General features: G+C 37.9%; 1 protein-coding gene across 1 annotated transcript in view; it reads left to right on the forward strand.

Annotated features, from left to right (window-relative positions):
* LOC149444167 (kelch-like protein 4) overlaps positions 1-8467 on the forward strand; it is a 217033-nt gene extending 208566 nt beyond the window's left edge. The window contains exon 11 of the mRNA XM_089654865.1: positions 7869-8467. Within this exon, the coding sequence (XP_089510991.1) occupies positions 7869-7928 (60 nt within the window). The 3' untranslated portion in view covers positions 7929-8467. The remainder of the gene's footprint in view (positions 1-7868) is intronic.
* The last annotated feature ends 17382 nt before the right edge of the window (positions 8468-25849 follow it).

A 25849-nucleotide genomic window follows, 5' to 3' on the forward strand; every position in this document is an offset into this window, starting at 1 on the left:
TGCTTACAGTGAAGCACCCACCCCCTAGTAAAACTCTCCCAGCACATAGTTAACCCTTTCATCGCCCCTCACATTAACCCCTTCCTGCCCAGCGTCACTAGTACAGTGTCAGTGCTTTTTTTTTTAGCACTGATGAGTGTTTTGGTGTCACTGGGGATGTCAGTGACACCAAGTTAGTTTCCCTCCAGTGTCAGACTGTCTGCCGCAGTCCCGCTAAAAGTCGCTGATCGCCGCCATTACTAGTAAAAAAAAAAAATCCCATTATCTACACATGCCATTTGTAAACGTTATCACTTTCACATAAACCAATTAATTTACATGTATTGGGATTTTCAGCGAAGACACGGAGCAGATAACATTTTGGCCAAAATGTATGACGAAATTTGATTTTTAAAATTTTTTTACCAGACATGTTTAACTAGTTGCCGACCACAGATAGCCGAATGACGGCTAAACTGCGGCCGGCCAGTTCTGAGTGGACGTCATATGACGTCCCCCCAGAACGCGCTCTCCGCGCACCCGGCGATCTCCGTGATCGCTGTGTCCTACGGACACAGCTGATCACGTGATGTGGTAAAAGGCCGATCACAGCGGCCTTTTACCACGTGATCAGCGGTGTCCAATGACACGCTGATCACAGGGAAATGCAAGTGCCGGTTCTCGGCTGCACTTTCCTCACGCTGTCAGATCGTGAGGAAAGTACTGCCGAGAACCGGCAGTTGTCAGAGCGGGGATCGGCACCGATCATCAGGGCACTGATAGTGCCCTGATGATCGGTGCCCAGCAGTGCCACCCGCAAGTTCCGCCCACCTGTGCCCAGCAGTGCGCCCACTAGCTCCGCCCACCTGTGCCCAGCAGATCACCCACCTGTGCCCAGCAGTGCACCCACCTGTGCCACTCTGCAGTGTCACACACCTGTGCCCAGAAGTGCCACCTACCTGTGCCCAGCAGTGCCACCCACCTGTGCCCACCAGTGCCACCCACCTGTGCCCACCCACCAGTGCTGCCCACCAGTGCTGCCAGTCAGTGCCACCAGTCAGTGCCCAGGGGTTGTGCCAGTCAGTGCCGCCAGTCAGTGCCCAGCAGTGATGCCAGTCAGTGCCGTCTATCAGTACCCATCATCAGTGTCACCTATCAGTGCCGCTTATCAGTGCTGCATATCAGTGCCGCCTATCCGTGACCCCTAATTAGTGCTGTCTATCAGTGCCGCCTATCCGTGCTACCTCATTAGTACTGCCTATCAGTGCCCTTTAGTGCTGCCTATCAGTGCCCATCAGTGCTGCCTCATCAACGCACATCAGTGAAGGAGAAAAAATACCTGTTTGAAAAATTTTATAATAGAAACAAAGAAACTTTTTTTTTTTTCAAATTTTTTGCACTTTTTTTATTTATAGCGCAAAAAGTAAAGTGCCCAGTGGCGATTAAATACCACCTAAAGAAAGCTCTATTTGTGAGAAAAAAACGATCAAAATTTCATATGGGTACAATGTTGCATGACCGCGCAATTGTCAATCAAAGTGCGGCAGCGCTGAAAGCTGAAAATTGGCCTGGTAAGGAAGGGGGTATAAGTGCCCGGCAGGCGAGGGGTTAATAGCAAAAAGTCCAAAATATTTTTTCTTCTCAAAATTGTCACTTTTTTTGTTTATAGCGCAAAAAATAAAAAACACACGGGCGATCAAATACCACCAAAAGAAAGCTAATTTTGTGGGAAAAAAGGACGTAAATTTAATTTGGGGGCACGTTGCATGACCGCGCAATTGTTAACGCAGCGCCGTAACGCAAAAAATGGCCTGGTCAAGAAGGAATCCTCTGGAGGGGGAGGGGTTAAAAAAAGGGACAGTTTACAAAAAGATAATAATAACATGAAAAAATAATGAAAGCACCCCTGACGAGAGAGAGTCCCGACCCACCTACCTGCTCCCCGCACGATGAGAGTAAGTCCCGACCCACCTACCTGTTCCCCGCACAAGGATAGGGAGTCCCGACCCACCTACCTGCTCCCCGCATGATGAGAGGGAGTCCCGACCCACCTACCTGCTCCCCGCACGATGAGAGGGAGTCCCGACCCACCTACCTGTTCCCCGCACGACAAGAGAGAATCCCAACCCACCTACCTGCTCCCCGCACAAGGATAGGGAGTCCCGACCCGCCTACCTGCTCCCCGCACGATGAGAGGGCGTCCCGACCCGCCTACCTGCTCCCCGCACAAGGATAGGGAGTCCCGACCCGCCTACCTGCTCCCCGCACGATGAGAGGGAGTCCCGACCCACCTACCTGCTCCCCGCACAATGAGAGGGCGTCCCGACCCGCCTACCTGCTCCCCGCACGATGAGAGGGCGTCCCGACCCGCCTACCTGCTCCCCGCACGATGAGAGGGCGTCCCGACCCGCCTACCTGCTCCCCGCACGATGAGAGGGAGTCCCGACCCACCTACCTGCTCCCCGCACGATGAGAGGGAGTCCCGACCCACCTAACTGCTCCCCGCACGATGAGAGGGAGTCCTTACCCACCTACCTGCTCCCCGCACGATGAGAGGGCGTCCTGACCTGCCTACCTGCTCCCCGCGTGAGGAGAGGGAGTCCCGACCCACCTACCTGCTCCCCGCACGATGAGAGGGCGTCCTGACCTGCCTACCTGCTCCCCGCGTGAGGAGAGGGAGTCCTGACCCACCTACCTGCTCCCCGCGCGATGAGAGGGCGTCCTTACCCACCTACCTGCTCCCCGCACGATGAGAGGGAGTCCTTACCCACCTACCTGCTCCCCGCACGATGAGAGGGAGTCCTGACCCACCTACCTGCTCCCCGCACGATGAGAGGGCGTCCTTACCCACCTACCTGCTCCCCGCACGATGAGAGGGAGTCCCGACCCACCTACCTGCTCCCCGCACGATGAGAGGGCGTCCCGACCTGCCTACCTGCTCCCCGCACGATGAGAGGGAGTCCCGACCCACCTACCTGCTCCCCGCACGATGAGAGGGAGTCCTTACCCACCTACCTGCTCCCCGCACGATGAGAGGGAGTCCCGACCCACCTACCTGCTCCCCGCACGATGAGAGGGAGTCCTTACCCACCTACCTGCTCCCCGCACGATGACAGGGCGTCCTGACCTGCCTACCTGCTCCCCGCGTGAGGAGAGGGAGTCCCGACCCGCCTTCCTGCTCCCCGCACGAGGAGAGGGAGTCCTGACCTGCCTACCTGCTCCCCGCGTGAGGAGAGGGAGTCCTCACCCACCTACCTGCTCCCCGCGTGAGGAGAGGGAGTCCCGACCCACCTACCTGCTCCCCGCACGATGAGAGGGCGTCCTGACCTGCCTACCTGCTCCCCGCGTGAGGAGAGGGAGTCCCGACCCGCCTACCTGCTCCCCGCACGAGGAGAGGGAGTCCCGACCCACCTACCTGCTCCCTGTGCAACAAGAGAGAGTGCCGACCCGCCTGCCTCTATCTATGTACACTCAGGAGTCTTCACATGCTGTTTGGATCCCACGTGGCCAAGCCCACCAGGAAGCTGGAACCTGTAACGGGCCAATCATCTGCAGTGGAGGCTGAACTGTGAAGCATGGTGGGGGTTCCTTGCATGTTTGGGGTGCACACCACATAATGGATGGATTTGGATTTCTCTTCATTCACCGTCCATCGAGCTTATGACGAAAAATAAATCACAAACACTTTGACTTCTGAACTCGTTCTTCACTTACAGCATCTTTTCATCGTGCCGAGAACTTCTGCACAGCACTGGGTATATATATATATTTTGCAGCATCATCACCGAGCACAGAGCCACACAGCTTCTTGTATTTGCATTTACTGCCCTCTAGTGGCTAAATAGGATAATACTTGTGTATAAAACATTAAAATAACAAGATTGTATGCAATTAGGATCTAAATAAATAAAATGCTACTACTACTAATAATAATAGTAACACATTAATATGCATAATATAATTAATAAAAATATAGATAAAATAATAATTAACGTGATAACAAAAGTTTTTATGCAATATTTATCTAAATAAATAAAATAATAATAATAATACAAATAATTAATATACTTACTATAATATAATTAGTAAAATATAGATGCCATAAAATATAATTAACAAAACAAAAAAAATAATAATTATAATAAATATACATAATTGTTTATTTAAATAAATATACATAATATAATTCATAAAATATAGATAAAATAACAAATACAACAATAATAATAATAATAACTATACATACTATAATATAATTAGTAAAATATAGATGCCATAAAATATAATTAACAAAACAAAAAAAAATAATAATTATAATAAATATACATAATTGTTTATTTAAATAAATATACATAATATAATTCATAAAATATAGATAAAATAACAAATACAACAATAATAATAATAATAATAACTATACATACTATAATATAATTAGTAAAATATAGATACCATAAAATATAATTAACAAAAAAATAATAATAATAATAATAATAATAATAAATACTTAATTATTTAGTTAAACAAAGTAGATAAATATACATAATATATTTAATAAAATAAAGATAAAATAAAAATAATAAATACAATAATAATAATAACTATATATACTATATTATGATTAATAAAATATAGATACCTTAAAACTTAATTATCAAAAAAATAAAGAAATAATAATAATAATTTTACATAATTTAAAAAACTAAATACATAAATATACATACTATAAATAATAAAATATATATATAAAATAAAAATAACAAATACAATAAAAATTTTATGAATTACTATACATACTGTGATGTAATTTGTAAAATACAGACACCGTAAAATATAATTAACAAAAACAAATAAATAACAATAATACATATACATAATGATTTATTTAAATAAAGAAATTAAATACATAAATATACATAATATAATAAAATATGTATAAAATAAAAATAGCAAATACAATAATAATAATTACTATACATACTAAAATGTAGATACCATAACATATAATTAATGAAAAAAATAATAGTTATTATTATTATACATAATAAATATAGATAAAATAAAAATAACAAATATAATAATAATAAAATAATCATACATTAAAAAAAAACAAGATACCCTTTTTTTTTTTTTAAATAAGAACACAGCACTTGGCTGTCACTGATCTCCAATGATTACACAGGGAGAGTCACAATCTCTTGACTGTCACAGAGCTGGGATGACGGGACAGCACAGTGGTTAGCACTTCCACCTGGCAGTCCTTCAGTCATTGGTTCAAATCCCAACCGCAGCACCACCTGCTTTGAGTTTGCATGTTCTCCCTGTGCCTGTGTGAGTTTCCTCCAGGTACTCCGGTTTCCTCCCACACTCCAAGAGACATGCTGGGAGGTGAATTGGCTCCTGTCTAAATTGGCCCTAGTATGTGTATGTATGAATGTGAGTTATGGATCTTATGCCGGCCATAGACGGGTCGAAAAAAAATCAGCCGATTTTCGTACCGTTAGTGGGTTAATTGGTCGGTCGTTTTTCGGGGTTTTGGCACATTTTTTTATTGGTAAAGTTGGAAAATTCGTGACCGGCAATGATGGGCAAATTGGCAGATTTTTTTACCAATAAAAAATCTGCGCATGAGCCGTGACCTGCAAGAAGAAGAAAAATGAGGAGAAGAATTCCAGTCCGCTATTATATTTTATATGAAAAGTCTTGCAGTTGCAACAATGTATACCACTCCATCCCCCACAGCTAATTACCTTTTGTACCACTAGCCCCTCCCTCTTAGAGTGCAAGCTCCCAGGATCAGGGCCCTCCTATCCCTCGTGTATTGATTTGTATTGTTGCTGTATTGTCTCCAGTTATATTGCAAAGCGCTGAGAGAACTGTTGGCGCCATAAATCCTGAATAATAATAATAATAATATAAATTAATAATAATAATATAAATTAATAATAAAAATAATAATAATAATAATATAAATACTGTATAATAATAATAATAATAATAATAAAAATAATAATAATAATAATATAAATCCTGTATAATAATAATAATAATATAAATTAATAATAATAATAATAATATAAATTAATAATAAAAATAATAATAATAATAATATAAATACTGAATAATAATAATAGTAATATAAATACTGTATAATAATAATAATAATAATAAAAATAATAATAATAATATAAATACTGAATAATAATAATAATAATAATAATAATAATAGTAATATAAATACTGTATAATAATAATAATAATAATAAAAAAAAATAAATAATAATAATATAAATAAATAATAATAATAATAATAATAAAAATAATAATAATGGCGCCATAAATCCTGTATAATAATAATATATATAATATATCTATTTGTATCCGAATAAAAACATCTGTATCAGAATTGGATACAAATGGATACATTGTTGCAACCGAAATACTTTTTCATGTCAAATATATTAGCGGAGCTCTCTGCAGGGACAGAAGTAATTAAATGCCGGCCATAGACGGGACGAAAATCGGCCGATTTTTTTTAACGTGGGTGGTAACGTCAGCCCATCGAACAACCAATTTTTAGTTCTTTTATAAAAAAAAGGCCAGTTTTCGACCCTTCTATGGCCTGCATTAGATTGTACGCTCCTTGAGGGTTAGGGACCTTAGATTGTACGCTCCTCGGGGGCGGGGACTGATGTGAATGTACAATATATATGTAAAGTGCTGCATAAATTGACGGCGCTATATAAGTACCTGAAATAAATAAATTACACCGGGAGAGCCGCGATCTCAGAGTAATCGGCAGGACTGAGCTGCCAGTTTGCCAGCACAGGTCCTGCTCTACTGAAATCTACTTTTGTACCTTTCATTCTTAACCATTAGCCGTCCGGCCAATGGCCGTTTGGCGGCTTCAAAAGCGCTGCTGCACTCCGGGTGGACGCCATTTGGCGTGCTCCCGCACATGCGCAGTTTGCGCTAATGCAGAGCGGCGCAGCAGCGCGATCTGTCACCACACGTACCTCGGACACGGCCGATGACAGATCTGAGTATCGGCCCCGTTGCTGGTGCCATGTGACCTGCTGTGACCAATCACAGCACGTCACATGACAGTTGTATATAATGGATGGCTTCATTCATGCCATCCATTGTATACTAGTGACTAGCTGTGAATGGTCACAGCAGGTGACATGCACATGTCATGTGATTAGCTGTGACCAAATCACAGCTAAGCACAAAAAAAAAAGCTGAATGAATCGATTTCATTCAGGTAAATGCTTGTTTATAGCAAAGTAATTCTTTGCTATAAGCAAATTGTGTAAAAAAAAAAAAATAAATACTGATCACTTCCCCAAAGTAGTACAATGTTACTATGGTAACATTGTACTACTTTGGTCATAGTAAAATATGAAAAAAAAAATCTTAAAAAAAAATAAAAAAAGTGTAATACAAAATTAAAAATAATAAAAAAAAAAATATATATATATTTTTTTTTCATACTGTCACCAGTCAGTGTCCCTGTTCACCACCATGCCAGTTATATGATGACGCTGTACTGCACTAGTGACAGTATGTAAAAAAAAAAATTGTGAAAATTATTTTTTTTCATTTTTTCATTTTCCGAAAAATTATGACAAAAAAAATACAACTTCAAAAAACTCGCCATGCCTCTTATGAAGTACGTCAGACTGTCTACTCTGCAAAAAGGGGTCATTTGGGGGACCTCTCCCGATCATGTGACTGATGTGATCACATGATCCCTAAACCCTGTCCCGCCTCCCGGCTTCTGAAAGTCTTAAAGGGCCGGGAGACGCCAGCGTGAAGGGGTTAATGTTAAAAAAAAAAAGGAAATGAAAACATATAAGAAACTTACTAATAATTTTCTTTATTTCCAGGAGGTCTCTCTGAACATCGGGCGGGCCGGCGCGTGTATCGTGGTGATCAAGTTACCGTGAGAACGACGACGCAAAAGATTGAATTTAATTTATGAACGAGACAAAAATTGTAAAGCCAGAGCACATCCATAGACACTCAACTCCCTCTTTCCATGAAATTCCGATTCATAACCGACGTACGGTGGGAACATAACTTTGCCAACAAATCTTTTTTTCTGAATATTTGTAAAAAAAAAAAATAAACAAAAAATCCACCAATTCCTGCCATTTTCTATATGCGGTAAACTCCGAGGCACACTGAATAATCTGATGAAATAACGAGCGACGAGAGACGAATATCGAGTGTCAGCACAGCTCACATTTAATAAGAACCAAAACTTTGTCTTTAATATTCTATTTTATTGTACCATCGAAAATAGGTGCCTGCAGACGAAGGCATCGTATATTTTAATATGTATAAAAAAAAAAAAAATGTAAAAACGATTACTGAGACGGGGTGTTTTTTATTAAGGATAAGAAAAAAAAAATGTAGAGAAGGCAATAGATGTGAAATAGAGATTTTCTTCATTTGATAAAACAATTCTGTTTTGAATTTTTAACACCACTTGGATTTATTTATTATTATTATTATTTTTTTTTTTTTTATGAAGTGATGGGTAGAATTTCATCTCATTTTCAGAATCACTTTTAATTAAAAGTGGGTCAGCGTTATGTGCAATATAACATCATTCATTCCACTTTTTTTTATATTTGGCATTTTTTTTTTTTTTTTTATATCATGGGGGCAGTTAAATTTATGACATTCTGTATTTTTTGTCTTTTTTTTTTTTTTTTTTATTCTAGTTAAAATAATTATTTACTCGTTATGTGTAAACTGTGAACATCATTTGCAACTTTTCTTTCGTGGGTCAATTCACTAATCATAATGTACAAAATTTTCACATCATCTACACTTATTTAAAAAAATCGTTCTTTTTCAGTGAATGGCTTTATATCACGGACTAGTTCAATTTATGATATGCAATATTTTTTTTTTTTTTTAAGCATGTGAATTTGCGTGCTACGTGCAAAATGTGAACATCGTTTGCTACATTTTTGTTTTTTTTTAAAGTGGGTCAATTCACTAATCATTATGTGCAATATTTTCACATTATTTGCAAAAATGTTTTTTGAAAATTGTTCTTTTTTTAATTAATTATTTGATTTCATGGACCAGTTAAATTTACGGCATGCAGTTTTTTTTTCTGAAATATTTTAACATCATTTGCACATTTTTTAAAAATTGATCTTGTTTAATCAAAGATTTGATATCACGAACCAGTTAAATTTATGGCATAAAGTATTTTTTTTTTTTTTGGTTAAAAGACCATCAATTAACTGTTACGTGCAAAATACAAACATCATTTGCAACTTTTTTTTGCTGTTAAAAGTGGCTCAATTCACCAATCACTATGTGCTATATCTTCATATCATTTGAAATTTTTTTATTGTTTCTTTTTTTTTTTTTTTTTTTTTAATGAAAGGTTTGATATCATGGACCAGTTAAATTTATAGCTTGCAGTGTTTTTTTTTTAGTTAAAATAATTTCAATTCACTAAATGTTACGAACATCATTTACAGCTTTTTTTTCTGTTAAAAGTGCTCAATATTTATACATTATTTGCATTTTTTTTATTGTTTCTTTTTTTTTTTTTTTTAATGAAAGGTTTGATATCATGGACCAGTTAAATTTATAGCATGCAGTGTTTTTTTTTTTTTTTTTAGTTAAAATAATGTCAATTCACTAAATGTTACGAACATCATTTACAGCTTTTTTTTTCTGTTAAAAGTGCTCAATATTTATACATTATTTGCATTTTTTTTATTGTTTCTTTTTTTTTTTTTTAATGAAAGGTTTGATATCATGGAGCAGTTACATTTATAGCATGCAGTGTTTTTTTTTTTTAGTTAAAATAATGTCAATTCACTAAATGTTACGAACATCATTTACAGCTTTTTTTTTCTGTTAAAAGTGCTCAATATTTATAGATTTTTTGCAATTTTTTTTTTGTTGTGCTTTTTTATTGAAAGGTTTGATATCATGGACCAGTTCAATTTATGGCATGCAGTAATTTTTTTAATCGTGATTAGGGGGTCAATATCATTTGAAATTTTTTTATTGTTTCTTTTTTTTTTTTTTGTAATGAAAGGTTTGATATCATGGACCAGTTAAATTTATAGCGTGCAGTGTTTTTTTTTTTTTTTTTAAATAATGTCAATTCACTAAATGTTACGAACATCATTTACAGCTTTTTTTTCTGTTAAAAGTGCTCAATATTTATACATTATTTGCATTTTTTTTATTGTTTCTTTTTTTTTTTTTTTAATGAAAGGTTTGATATCATGGAGCAGTTACATTTATAGCATGCAGTGTTTTTTTTTTTTAGTTAAAATAATGTCAATTCACTAAATGTTACGAACATCATTTACAGCTTTTTTTTTCTGTTAAAAGTGCTCAATATTTATAGATTTTTTGCAATTTTTTTTTTTGTTGTGCTTTTTTATTGAAAGGTTTGATATCATGGACCAGTTCAATTTATGGCATGCAGTAATTTTTTTAATCGTGATTAGGGGGTCAATTCACTAAGAGTTATATGCAAAATTTTAATATTATTTGCACATTTTTTAATTGTTTTTTTTTTTTTCAATGAACGGTTTTGTATCATGGGCCAGTTAAATTTATGGCTTTCAGTATTTTTTCTTTTTTTTAGTTAAAAGAATCTCAATTCACTACGTGTTATTTGCAAAATATGAACATCATTTGCAACTTTTTTTTTTTGTGGGTCAATGTCACAGACTGGTTAAATTAATGGCATGCAGTATTTTTTTTCTCTCTTTCTTTTTTTTTTTTGTTAAAATGTTTACATCATTTTTTTTCTACTTTTTTTTTTTTTTTTTAAATGGGTCAATTCACTAATCATTATGTGCAATATTTTCACATTATTTGCATTTTTTCAATTGTTCTTTTTTTAATGAAAGGTTTGATATCATGGACCAGTTACATTTATGGCATACAGTATTTTTTATTTTTTTTTGGTTAAAAGACCGTCAATTAACTGTTACGTGCAAAATACAAACATCATTTGCAACTTTTTTTTTTTTTTGCTGTTAAAAGTGGCTCAATTCACCAATCAATATGTGCTATATCTTCATAGCATTTGCAATTTTTTTATTGTTTCTTTTTTTTTTTTTTTAAATGAAATTAAATAAATACATTTATAGCATGCAGTGGTTTTTTTTTTTATAGTTAAAATAATGTCAATTCACTAAATGTTACAAACATCATTTACAGCTTTTTTTCTGTTAAAAGTGCTCAATATTTATAGATTTTTTGCAATTTTTTTTTTTCATTGTGCTTTTTTTTATTGAAAGGTTTGATATCATGGACCAGTTCAATTTATGGCATGCAGTATTTTTTTAAATCATGATTAGGGGGTCAATTCACTAAGAGTTATATGCAAAATTTTAATATTATTTGCACATTTTTAAATAGTTTTTTTTTTATCACAGACTGGTGAAATTAATGGCATGCATTATTTTTTAGTATTTTTATTTTATTTTATTAGTATTAGTATTTTATTAGTATTTTTTTTCTTTCTTTCTTTTTTTTTTTGTTAAAATGAAAAATTATCATTTTTTTTACTTTTTTTTTTTTTTTAAAAATGGGTCAATTCACTAATCATTATGTGCAATATTTTCACAATATTTGCATTTTTTCAATTGTTCTTTTTTTAATGAAAGGTTTGATATCATGGACCAGTTACATTTATGAAATGCAGGTTTTTTTTTTTTTATTAAACAGGAGTCAGTTCAAAGAGAGTCACATGCAATATTTTAACATTATTTGCACAAGTTTTTTTTTTCAGTGAAAGTTATATATTATGGCTAGTTAAATTTATGGCATACAGTATTTTTTTTTTCCTTTTTTTTTTTTTTTTTAGTTAAAAGTCTGTTAATTAACTATTGTGTGCAAAATGCGAACATCATTTTAAATTTTTTTTTTTTTTTTTGCCGTTAAAAGTGTCTCAATTCACTAATCATCATATGCTATATCTTCACATCATTTGCAATTTTTTTAAACTTTTTTTTTTAATGAAAGGTTTGATATCGTGGACTAGTTAAATATATGGCATGCATTTTTTTTTTAATAAAAGGGGTTTATTTTTTTCTTCTCAAAGCATTGCTGCAATATTTTAACATCATTTTCAAGTGTTTATTATTTTTTAATTGTTCTTTTTCCGTGAAAGGTTTTCATGTACCAGTTAAAATAATGGCACAAAGTTTTTTTTTTTTTCTCAAAAGATTATCAATTCACTGTGTTATGTGCAAAATTTGAACATTATTTGCAGTTTTTTTTTCGTTTTTTTTTAACTGCTGTTTTTTTATGAAAGTTTTCAGATAATGGACCAGTTAAATTCATAGCACATTTTTTTTTTGTAACCTAAAAGTCGATTCACAAAAATCATCACATGGGGTTTGTTCATTACAGGACTAGTTAAATATATGGCATGCATTTTTTTTTTATTATTAAAAGGGGCCAATTCACTAAGCGTTACATGCAATGATTTAACATGGTTAGCACATTTGTGTTTAAACTGTTTTTTTTTTCCAGTGAAAGGTTTTATATCGTGTACCAGATTAATTTATGGCATGCAGGTTTATTTTTTTCTTCTCTAAGCATTGCTGCAATATTTTAACATCATTTGCAAGTGTTTATTATTTTTTAATTGTTCTTTTTCCGTGAAAGGTTTTCATGTACCTGTTAAAATAATGGCACAAAAGTATTTTTTTTTGTTGTTAAAAGATATTCAATTCACTGTGTTACGTGCAACATTTGAACATTTTATTTTTTTTTATTCATTTTTTTTAGCTGCTGTTTTTTTTATGAATGTTTTCAGATAATGGACCAGTTAAATTCATGGCACATTTTTTTTTAATTTTTTTGTAACCTAAAATTCAATTCATAAAAATCATCACATGGGATATGTTCACTGAAGCCAAACTCCAGGTATATATATATATATATATATATATATATATATATATATATATATATATATATATATATATATAATATAATGTATATATCTATATGTCATGTATATATATATATATATATATATAATATATATATTATATATATTTATATATATATTAATTATATATATATATATATATATGTATATATTATATATATATTAAATATATATATATATGTATATATTATATATATATTAAATATATATATATATATATATATATATATATATAAAATATATATATATATATTTTAAATATATATAAATATATAATATATCATATATATATATATATATAAAATATATATAAATATATAATATATCATATATATATATATATATATATATAAATATATAATATATCATATATATATATATATATATATATAATATAATGTATATATCTATATGTCATGTATATATATAATATATATATATATATATAATATATATATTATATATATTTATATATATATTATATATATATATATATATAATATATATATATATTTTATATATATATATATATATATATGTATATATTATATATATATTAAATATATATATATACATATATATATATAATATGTATATATATATATATTTTAAATATATATAAATATATAATATATCATATATATATATATATATATAATATATATAAGTTTATTATTATTATTACTATTATGCAAATTTTGCATATCAATTTATAGCATAAAGACAGGTGGTAGAATTTAAATACAATTCAAGAAAATGTGTTTATTAAAAAAAAAAAAAAAAAAAAAACATAAGTAGTTTATTAAATTAATTTAATGGGTCACCTGCGATCCCCTGTACAGCAACACTGGAAGAGAGAGTAGAAGGGCCCGATTGGGAGTCCTGCATGGACATGTGCTGGCAAACAATATGGCGAGAGAAGAAAAGAGCAGATGGATGACTTTATCGGTCTGTTGCTCCGCCTTCACTGTCCAATGGCAGGCTGGGGGAGGAGAGGTGACCAGGCTGTGTTTACTTACCTGTAGTAGAGAAAAGTCAAGTCACCGGACTGCTTGTGTCGCTCCGGGATTTCGTGCAATCCTTTCTCATGTAAATCAGCTCCCGATTTATAACAATGGTGCATGGACGACGCTTGAGTGGTCACAGGGGTTGCAATGGTGACCCTTCCCATGCTCAAGGGGACCCGTGCAGCCTAGGTGTCTCTAGGGGAAAAGCTCTTGCCCCCGTCACCCTGCATAGGAAATTCAGGGCCAGAATCCTCACAGTCCAGTACATGAGATGCCTTCAAGTAAAATGGCAGCTAATCCAGAAGAAGCACATGCAACGAGTTCTTTCTCAGGGCTGCTCCTCACCCTTTATCAGTCTCCTAGCACCCGTGTCCTTGCCACCCAACTGGCTGCTGCCCGGTTTAAGGTCATGGACCCTTCTCCACCACCACGGTAAGCTGTGCGGAAAATTATCTTGACCACTATTTACTGGCTGAGCTTACCATGGTGGTGGAGAAGGTCATGGACCCTGCTCCACCACCATGGTAAGCTGTGCGGAAAATGTTCTTGACCGCTATTTAATGGCTGAGCTTACCATGGTGGTGGAGAAGGTCATGGACCCTGCTCCACCACCATGGTAAGCTGTGCGGAAAATGTTCTTGACCGCTATTTAATGGCTGAGCTTACCATGGTGGTGGAGAAGGTCATGGACCCTTCTTCACCACCATGGTAAGATGTGCGGAAAATGTTCTTGACCACCATTTAATGGCTGAGCTTACCACGCTGGTGGAGAAGGTCATGGACCCTTCTCCACCTCCACGGTAAGCTGTGTGGAAAATGTTCTTGACCGCCATTTCATGGCTGAGCTTACCATGGTGATGGAGCAGGTCATGGACTCTTCTCCATCTCCATGGTAAGTGTGCGAAAAATGTTCTTGTCCACCATTTAGTGGCTGAGCTTACCATGGTGGTGGAGCAGGTCATGGACCCTTCTCCAACTCCATGGTAAGTGTGCGGAAAATGTTCTTGACCGCCATTTCATGGCTGAGCTTACCATGGTGGTGGAGAAGGTCATGGACCCTCCTCCACCCTCTGACAAAGTCTAAAAAAAAAAATAGAAATGTCCCACAATGGAAATCCTCCATCACCAGCCTTGCTGGGCAGAGCTCCCCGGACAGAGGCAGCAGCAGGGGGTAGGAAGGATTGAGGCCTTCATAGGTGATGGGAGTAAGAGGAGGGTTCCGTAGGATGGACAGTTCCTGCACACCGTGGACCCTTCACCTCCATGGTAAACTGTGCAGAAAATGTTCTTGTCCGCCATTTAATGGCTGAGCTTACCATGGTGGTGAAGGTCATGGACCATTCTCCACCACCACGGTAAGCTGTGAGGAAAATGTTCTTGAAGCCCATTTCATGGCTGAGCTTACCATGGTGGTGGAGAAGGTCATGGACCCTTCTCCACCACCACAGTAAGCTGTGCGGAAAATGTTGACTGCCATTTTGTTGCTGAGCTTACCATGGTGGTGGAGAAGGTCATGGACCCTCCTCCACCCTCTGACAAAGTCTAAAAAAAAAATATAGAAATGTCCCGAAATGGAAATCCTCTATCACCAGCCTTGCTGGGCAGAGCTCTGTGGACAGAGGCAGCAGCAGGAGGTAGGAAGGATTAAGGCCTTCATAGGGGATGGGAGTAGGAGAAGGGTTCTGTAGGATGGACAGTTCCTGCACACGTGGACCCTTCTCCACCTCCATGGTAAGCTGTGTGAAAAACGTTCTTGACCGCCATTTCATGCCTGAGCTTACCATGGTGGTGGAGAAGGTCATGGACCCTTCTCCGCCACCATGGTAAGCTGTGCGGAAAACATTCTTGACCGCCATTTCATGGATGAGCTTACCATGGTGGTGGAGAAGGTCATGGACCCTTCTCCACCACCACGGTAAGCTGTGCGGAAAATGTTCTTGACCACCATTTCATGGCTGAGCTTACCACGGTGGTGGAGAAGGTCATGGACCCTTCTCCACTAGCAGAAGTGGCCAAAATGTTCAGGAGCCGCGAGATGGGGAACGACTGTCTGAAAATAACTAGTAAATATCCCCCTCTCTGTCCCTGGTCAATGCTGCTGCACTGAGGGGGGTCCAGGGGGAACTTTTAATTATTAGGGACAGATCACTTCCTTTTTTTTTACATTTAATTTATTTTATTAAAATTTTTTTACATTTGTTTTTTAATTTGCTGTCTGAAATTTACAAATATAAAAATAGACTATCACATTCTGTATTTTTCTTTTCGGCCAGAGAAAATTGTGAATGTATGTGCCAACGAAATGTCCTTCATTCAGGATCTCAATCATTTGTCTTCTGTGCATAAAAAAAGGTGATTTTCAGGTTTCTATCAGAAATGTGAATTTACACAACCCCTTTATTCCTTCTGGACTTACAGCAGTATCAGGAAATATTTGTGATTCCCGTGAATCTATATAAATAAAAGATAAGCACTAATTGATTTTTTTTTAATAATATATAGAAAATTCAAATTCCATTTTGATTCAGATTTTTTTTTTTTTTGCATGTGTTTAACTTTTTTTGCTATACATGCCACCTATTTATATATATATATATATATATATATATATATATATATATATATATATTAAAAAAGTATATATATATATATATATATATATATATATATATATATATATATATATATATATATATATATAAATGTATTTTAAAATTTTATATATATATATATATATATATATATATATATATATATATATATATATATACTTTTTTAAATATATATATATATATATAAATAGGTGGCATGTATAGCAAAAAAGGTTAAACACATACAAAAAAAAAAATTTGAATCAAAATGGAATTTGAATTTTCTATATATTATTAAAAAAAATCAATTAGTGCTTATATATATAAAAATATATTTAAAAAAAAAAAATATATATATATATATATATAAATATATTTAAAAATTATATATATATATATATATATATATACACACACATGCATACATACAGTACTATGCAAAAAGTTATAGGCAGCTGTGAAAAAATGCTGTCAATGAAAAATGTTTTAAAAAAAATAGTTAATAGTTTATTTTTATCAATTAACACAATGGAAAGTGAATAAAGAAAAATCCAAATCTGATCAATATTTGGTGTGACACCGCCCCCCCCCCCTTCGCTTTCTTCTAGGTAGGAACTCCCCACATGGAAGAAAAATATGTTTGAAATATATTTTAAAAATATTTTTCCCAAATATATTGCCATATATTTGAAATGCTACAATTTTGGCCGCATTCAATATATATATATGGGGGCGGCACAGTGGCTTAATGGTTAGCACGTCTGCCTTGCAATAAATGGGTCATGGGTTTGATTCTCGACCATGGCGCCTCCTGCATGGAGTTTGCATGTTCTCCCTGTGCCTGCGTGGGTTTCCTCTGGGTGCTCCGGTTTCCTCCCACACTCCAAAGACATGCTGGTAGGTTAATTGGATCCTGTCTAAATTGGCTCTAATATTTGTATGTATGAATGTGAGTTAGGGACCTTAGATTGTACGCCCCTCGGGGGCGGGGACTGATGTGAATGTACAATATATACATAAAGTGCTGCGTAAATTGACGGCGCTATATAGGTACCTGAAATAAATAAATATATATACGCGCTGCATGTTGAAATGCGTGTTTATTATAAAATATATGAAAAATATTTTTAAAAATACATTTAATCTACATTTTTGGAATGCATTGACAAATATATGTAAAATATCTGTTAAAATGACTTTTTTATATGTTAAAAAAAATCTGAAGAATATATTTTAAAAAATTTATATATTCTTCAGATTTTTTTTAACATATAAAAAAGTCATTTTAACAGATATTTTGTAATAAAAATGCATTTCAACACGCAGTGTGTATATATATATTTATTTATTGAAATATATTTTGAAATATATAAAATATGCCCAAAATTGTAGCATTTGAAATATATGGCAATGTATTTGGGAAGAATATTTTAAAAATATATTTTTCTTCCATGTGGGTCGGCAGGCAGGTTGTTCTCTGTCCATCTTGGAGGACTAAGCCCAGATCTTCTGTGGATGTCGGCCGCCTCGTATCCTTCTTTCTCTTCATGTCTTTCCAGACAGACTCAATAATAATCAGATCAAGGCTCTGTGGGGGCCAAACCATCACTTCCAGGACTTTCTTTACACTGAAGATGGTTCTTAGTGACATTGGCTGTATGTTTGGGGTGGTTGTCCTGCTGCAGAATAAATTTAGAACCAATCACACGCCTCCCTGGTGGTAGGACATGATGGAGAAGTATCTGCCTGTAACTCTCAGCATTGAGGACACCAAGGATCCTGACCAAATATCTAACCACATTTGCAGAAGTGCAGCCCCAAACTGGCAAGGAACCTCCACCATGCTTCACAGTTGTCTGCAGACACTCATTAGTGTACTGATCTCCAGCCCTTCCCCCAACAAACTGCCAACTGCTCATCAGTCCAGACCACCTGCTGCCATTTTCCTGCCCCCCCAGTTCCCATGTTTTTCTGCATAGTTGAGTCGCTTAGCTTTGTTTCCATGTTGGAGGCTTTTTGTCCTCAATTCTTCCATGAAGACCACTTCTGGCCAGACTTCTCCGAACAGTAGATGGGGGTACCCGGGTCCCACTGGATTCCTCCAGTTCTGTGCTGATGGCACTGCTGGACATCTTCCCATGTGGAAGGGAAGTAAGCATGTTGTGTCTTTCATCTGCTGCATTAAGTTTACTTGGCCAACCACTGCATCTACGCTCCTCAACATTACCCAACCACTGCGTCTACACTCTTCAACATTCCCCGACCACTGCATTTACAGTCTTCAACATTACCCGAGCACTGCGTCTACAGTGCTCAACATTACCCGACCACTGCGTCTACACTCCTCAACATTACCCGACCACTGCGTCTACAGTGCTCAACATTACCCGACCACTACGTCTACGCTCCTCAACATTCCCTGACCACTGCGTCTACGCTCCTCAACATTCCCCGACCACTGCGGCTACGCTCCTCAACATTCCCTGACCACTGCGTCTACGCTCCTCAACATTCCCCGACCACTGCATCTACGCTCCTCAACATTCCCCGACCACTGCGGCTACGCTCCTCAACATTCCCTGACCACTGCATCTACGCTCCTCAACATTCCCCGACCACTGCGGCTACGCTCCTCAACATTCCCCGACCACTGCGTCTACGCTCCTCAACATTACCCGACCACTGCGTCTACGCTCCTCAACATTACCCGACCACTGCGTCTACAGTCCCCAACATTACCCGAGCACTGCGTCTACGCTCCTCAACATTACCCGACCACTGCGTCTACACTCCTCAACATTCCCTGACCACTGCGTCTACACTCCTCAACATTCCCCGACCACTGCGGCTACACTCCTCAACATTCCCTGACCACTGCGTCTACGCTCCTCAACATTACCCAACCACTGCGTCTACGCTCCTCAACATTACCCAACCACTGCGTCTATGCTCCTCAACATTACCCGACCACTGCATCTACAGTCCCCTACATTACCCGAGCACTGCGTCTATGCTCCTCAACATTACCCGACCACTGCGTCTACAGTCCCCAACATTACCTGAGCACTGCGTCTACGCTCTTCAACATTAGCCAACCACTGCCTCTACGCTCTTCAACATTACCCGACCACTGCGTCTACGTTCCTCAACATTATCCAACCACTGCATTTACAGTCCTCACCATTACCCAACCACTGTGTCTACACTCCTCAACATTACCCGACCACTGCGTCTACGCTCCTCAACATTACCCAACCACTGCATCTACGCTCCTCAACATTACCCAACCACTGCATCTACGCTCCTCAACATTACCCGAGCACTGCATTTACAGTCCTCACCATTACCCGACCACTGCATCTACACTCCTCAACATTATCCAACCACTGCATTTACAGTCCTCACCATTACCCGACCACTGCATCTACACTCCTCAACATTATCCAACCACTGCATTTACAGTCCTCACCATTACCCGACCACTGCATTTACACTCCTCAACATTATCCAACCACTGCATTTACAGTCCTCACCATTACCCGACCACTGCGTCTACACTCCTCAACATTACCTGACCACTGCATTTACAGTCCTCAATATTACCCGACCACTGCGTCTACGCTCCTCAACATTACCCGACCACTGCGTCTACGGTCCTAAACGTTACCCGACTACTGTGTCTACGGTCCTCACTGTTACCCGACCACTGCATCTACGATCCTCACTGTTACCCGACTACTGCGTCTACGGTCATCACTGTTACCCGACCACTGCGTCTACGCTCCGCAATGTTGTCCGATCCATGGTGTCCTCAATGCTGAGAAATACAGGTACAGATATTTCTCCATCATGTCATACCACCCGAGAGGCGTGTGATTGGCACCAAATTTATTCTGCAGCAGGACAACCACCCCAAACATACAGGAAATGTCACTAAGAATCATCTTCAATGTAAAGAAGGACAAGAAGTCCTGGAAGTGATGGTTTGGCCCCCACAGAGCCCTGATCTCCCCATCATGGAGTCTGTCTGGGATGACATGAAGAGACAGAAGGATGTGAGGCGGCCGACATCCACAGAAGATCTATTCTTAGTTCCACGAGATGTACAGAGAATGATCGACCGGCCAACTTCCTTCAAAAAGCTGTGTGCAAGTCCACCTAGGAGAAGGCAGAGGGCGGGCCCATCAGTGATTGGATTCAGAGATTTCTTCTGTTCCCTCACTTTTCATTTTGTAAATTGATACAAAAAAGCAAATAAAATATAGATTTTTGAAAGCATTCTTACTTTACAGCTTTTTTTCACATCTGCCTATAACTTTTGCACAGTAATATATATATATATGTATACACACTATGGCCAAAAGCATCTGACAGTCACCCCTCTGAATAACTGGGTTACTACAAAAATTAAATTGAGTTGAATACAAAAGTAACAATGTTACTTTGTATCTCTCTATCTCCCGTCTGAACAATGTTTATAAACAATGTTACTTTGTATCGCTCTATCTCCCGTCTGAACAATGTAACAATGTTACTTTGTATCTATCTCCCGTCTGATAGATGTTTATAAACAATGTTACTTTGTATCTCTCTATCTCCCGTCTGATAGATGTTTATAAACAATGTTACTTTGTATCTCTCTATTTCCCGTCTGATCGATGTTTATAAACAATGTTAGTTTGTATCTCTCTATCTTCCGTCTGATCAATGTTTATAAACAATGTTACTTTGTATCTCTCTACCTCCTGTCTGATCAATAATTATAAACAATGTTACTTTGTATCTCTCTATTTCCATCTGAACAATGTTTATAAACAATGTTACTTTGTATCTCTCCATCTCCCAACTGATCGATGTTTATAAACAATGTTACTTTGTATCTCTCCACCTCCCGTCTGATCGATGTTTATAAACAATGTTACTTTGTATCTCTCCATCTCCCGTCTGATCGATGTTTATAAACAATGTTACTTTGTATCTCTCCATCTCCCGTCTGATCGATGTTTATAAACAATGTTACTTTGTATCTCTCCATCTCCCGTCTGATCGATGTTTATAAACAATGTTACTTTGTATCTCTCCATCTCCCATCTGATCGATGTTTATAAACAATGTTACTTTGTATCTCTCCATCTCCCGTCTGATCAATAATTATAAACAATGTTACTTTGTATCTCTATCTCCCAACTGATAAATATTTATAAACAATGTTACTTTGTATCTCTCTATCTCCCGTCTGATCGATGTTTATAAACAATGTTACTTTGTATCTCTCCATCTCCCGTCTGATCGATGTTTATAAACAATGTTACTTTGTATCTCTCCATCTCCCGTCTGATCGATGTTTATAAACAATGTTACTTTGTATCTCTCTATCTCCTGTCTGATCGATCTCAAGTTTGAACAATGTTTTTAAAGTTTATTTTGCATGCCCTGTGTACTTCTTGGGGCATGTGCAGCATTCCCAGTGTACACAACTGGTCGTGCTATGAAATCCTGACCTGGGTTCTAATCTTTCCTGGCTCCACCCAAACCCCGAACCTCTCAGTTACAGATCTATCATACGACGATGACGCCGGCACACTTGAAAGGTCTCACTTGCGGCGCGTGACGCCGTCGTCCCTCCCACCGGGTCTCTGTCATCTTCCGATCAATCGTTGTACTTTGTGTCCTCAGTATGTACAGTATATCACATTGATATATAACAACGAATGAACTCACGCGAAGAGTGCCGACCGCGACGCGATGTACATACCGCATTCCACCTCGCGTACCGCCAACTACAGACATTATCCGCGCATGTTTACATTCTACCGCCAACTTGAAAGTTTAGGAAGAGAGTCACAAAAAACTCGAAAACGCATCGGCTAGACTTCGATCCGCCTCTGTAGATCCGCATGACGTTCACGTTGGCTTATTAAGCTTTTTACTGTTTATTTTCTAACACTGCGCTCAGTTTGTAAAAAAAACAAAAAAACAAACAAAAAAACAAAAAAACTTTATTGATTGTTTTTAAAAATTCTTACCGAAATGCTTTAAAATAACCGCTTGTTCTTAGCTCAGTAGTGCGTTTCTGGTAACACAGAGCAGTCGCATTCTTTGATACACAAATCACAGTTTTTTTTTTTTTTAATTGTCCTGTTTAAATTTCCGGGTATTGGGCCGCCCAGCCTGATGGGGGCGCTGCCGCTCTGTGTGCCCCGAGCCACATCCTGATGTACTTTGTGATGTTCTTCATTAACTTCTGAGCTATTTAATATCTCTCAGTATTTTGTTCTTTTTTCTTTTTTTTTTTTCTTTTCATCGTCTTGTTTAAATTTCCGGGTATCGGGCGGTCCAGCCTGATGGGGGCGCTGCTGCTCTGTGTGTCCCGGGCCAAATCCTGATGTACATTGTGATGTTCTTCATGGTTTTCTGAGCTATTTAATATCCATCATTTTTTTTTTTTTCTTTTTCTTTGTGGTTTTTTTTCATTGCCCTGTTTAAATTTCCGGGTATCGGACCGCCCAGCCTGATGGGGGCGCTGCCGCTCTGTGTGTCCCGAGCCAAATCCTGATGTACTTTGTGATGTTCTTCATTGTTTTCTGAGCTATTTAATATCTATCAGTATTTTGTTTGTTTTTTTTGTTTTTTTCTTTTCATCGTCTTTTTTAAATTTCCGGGTATTGGCGGTCCAGCCTGATGGGGCGCTGCAGCTCTGTGTGTCCCGGGCCAAATCCTGATGTACTTTGTGATGTTCTTCATTATCTTCCGAGCTATTTAATATCTATCAGTATTTTGTTCTTTTTCTTTTTTTTTTTTTCATTGTCCTGTTTAAATTTCCGGGTATTGGGCCGCCCAGCCTGATGGGGGCGCTGCCGCTCTGTGTGTCCCGAGCCAAATCCTGATGTACATTGTGATGTTCTTCATGGTTTTCTGAGCTATTTAATATCCATCATTTTTTTTTTTCTTTTTCTTTGTGGTTTTTTTTCATTGTCCTGTTTAAATTTCCGGGTATTGGGCCGCCCAGCCTGATGGGGGCGCTGCCGCTCTCTGTGTGTCCCGAGCCAAATCCTGATGTACTTTGTGATGTTCTTCATTGTTTTCTGACCTATTTAATATCTATCAGTATTGTGTTCTTTTTTTTTTTTTTTTTTTCTTTTCATCGTCTTTTTTAAATTTCCGGGTATCGGGCAGTCCAGCCTGATGGGGGCGCTGCCGCTCTCTGTGTCCCGAGCCAAATCCTGATGTACTTTGTGATTCATTGTCTTCTGAGATATTTAATATCTTTCAGTATTTTATTCTTTTTTCTTTTTTTTTTTTTTTTTGTTTTTCATTGTCCTGTTTAAATTCCGGGTATTGGGCGGTCCAGCCTGAGGGGGGCGCTGCCGCTCTGTGTGTCCCGAGCCAAATCCTGATGTACTTTGTGATGTTCTTCATTGTTTTCTGAGCTATTTAATATCCATCATTTTTTTTTTTTTTTTTTCTTTGTGTTTTTTTTTCATTGTCCTGTTTAAATTTCCGGGTATTGGGCGGTCCAGCCTGATGGGGGCGCTGCCGCTCTGTGTGTCCCGAGCCAAATCCTGATGTACTTTGTGATTCATTGTCTTCTGAGCTATTTAATACCTATCAGTATTTTGTTGTTTTTTATTGTTTGTTTGTTTTTTTTCAATAATTACTGTTTGTATAAACGACAATTCCTCATGTTTTCATACCTCAGCGTTTCGATAATTTTGGGCATGGTTTAAAAAAAATTAATAAAAAATAAAGTTTTAAAAATAAAGACATTTTAGGAAAATTTGGTTGCGGTTTGGTGACTTGTTTTTTTGCGTTACAAAGTTTCATTGTTATGAGAAAACGGTGTAGGAGGGAAATCCGAATTTAAATCGAATTTATGCAGGCCATACATTGGTTCGAATTCCGTACGGTTTTTCATGGACCAATGGAGGCCTCTTTATCAGGGGCGGACTGACAACTCATGGGGCCCCCGGGCAATAGGGGATCATGGGGCCCCTGTGTCCTTGCCCAAACTGAAAAAAGCCTTTGAAAAAGGTACCAGGGGCATCTCATGGGGCCCCCTACTGACCCCGGGCCCTCGGGAAGTGCCGAGTTTCCAAATGGTCAGTCCGTCCCTTCTCTTTATGTTTCTCAGCGCAGTCTCCCGGGTCTGTGGATTGGCAGGGACCGGTTACAGTACGTATCAATATTGTAACATTGTATATATTTTATAGCTTTAGATCCTCTTACGCAGGCCATACACGGTTCGAATGCCGAACGATTTTTCGTCCGAAAATCGAAAATATTGTTCGTTCGGTAATCCAATGGCGCCATCAATGATTTCAAAAGTCGGCCGACCGAATCATAGAGTTCACCCCATATAACAGGTGAAACTTCTGTTCCTTCCAGGTCACGGCTCATGGCTCATATTCTTTTCGGAAAAACGATCGTACGATTTGACCATCATTGAGTCGAAAATCGGTCGTTTTTCACAAATTTTCCAACATGCCCGACCACCGAAAAGGGGAGGAAAAGGGGAGCGAAAATCGGCCGATTATTCCTAGGGCCGATTTTTGGACGAAAAATCAGTAGAATTTCGACCCATGTATGGCCGGCCTTACTAGTGCTCAATTGCTTTTGGTTCTTCTGCTGGTGCAGGCTCAACTACTTCCCCCTGCATCCCACTGAATTCTGGTATATGGGGGGGGGGATGAGGCCCAGGCCTGAATATTTATACAGTCACAGCCAATGCCTGGATCAATAGAGAGAGTGACCAGCAGGGGGCTGAGAGGAGTATAAATAGGCAGGGGCCTAGAACAGCAGGCTTTTGTTCCTGGGGGGAGGAAGACCCATCCTGAGGGCTGAGGCCCCCCTGGGCACCCAGCTACCAGAAGAAAAAAAACCCTTTTGGGGTTCCATCTCTAATTTAGTGATTGGCTTCCCTGTAGCAGGGGAGAAGTAATCAATTGCTATTGGCTGTTCAGTGTTCTGCTGGTGCAGACTCAACTACTTCCCCCCGCATCCCACTGAATTCTGGTATATAGGGGGAGGGGAGAACAAGACCCCAGCCTGAATATTTATACAGCCACAGCCAATCCCTGGATCAAGTGAGAGAGTGAACATTAGGGGGCTGGGGGGGGGGGTATAAATAATCTGGGGCCTAGAACAGCAGGCCCTTGACCCTGGGGAGGAGGAAGACCCAGCCTGAGGGCTGAGGCCCCCCTGGGCATCCAGCTACACGAAGAAAAAACCCTTTCGGGGTTCCATCTCTAATTTAGTGATTGGCTTCCCTGTAGCAGGGGAGTCGTACTTAATTGCTATTGGCTGTTCAG

The sequence above is a fragment of the Staurois parvus genome, unplaced genomic scaffold (assembly GCF_062004578.1).
Source record: "Staurois parvus isolate SC_StPar_1 unplaced genomic scaffold, SC_StPar_1.0 ptg000812l, whole genome shotgun sequence".
Taxonomy (NCBI): domain Eukaryota; kingdom Metazoa; phylum Chordata; class Amphibia; order Anura; family Ranidae; genus Staurois; species Staurois parvus.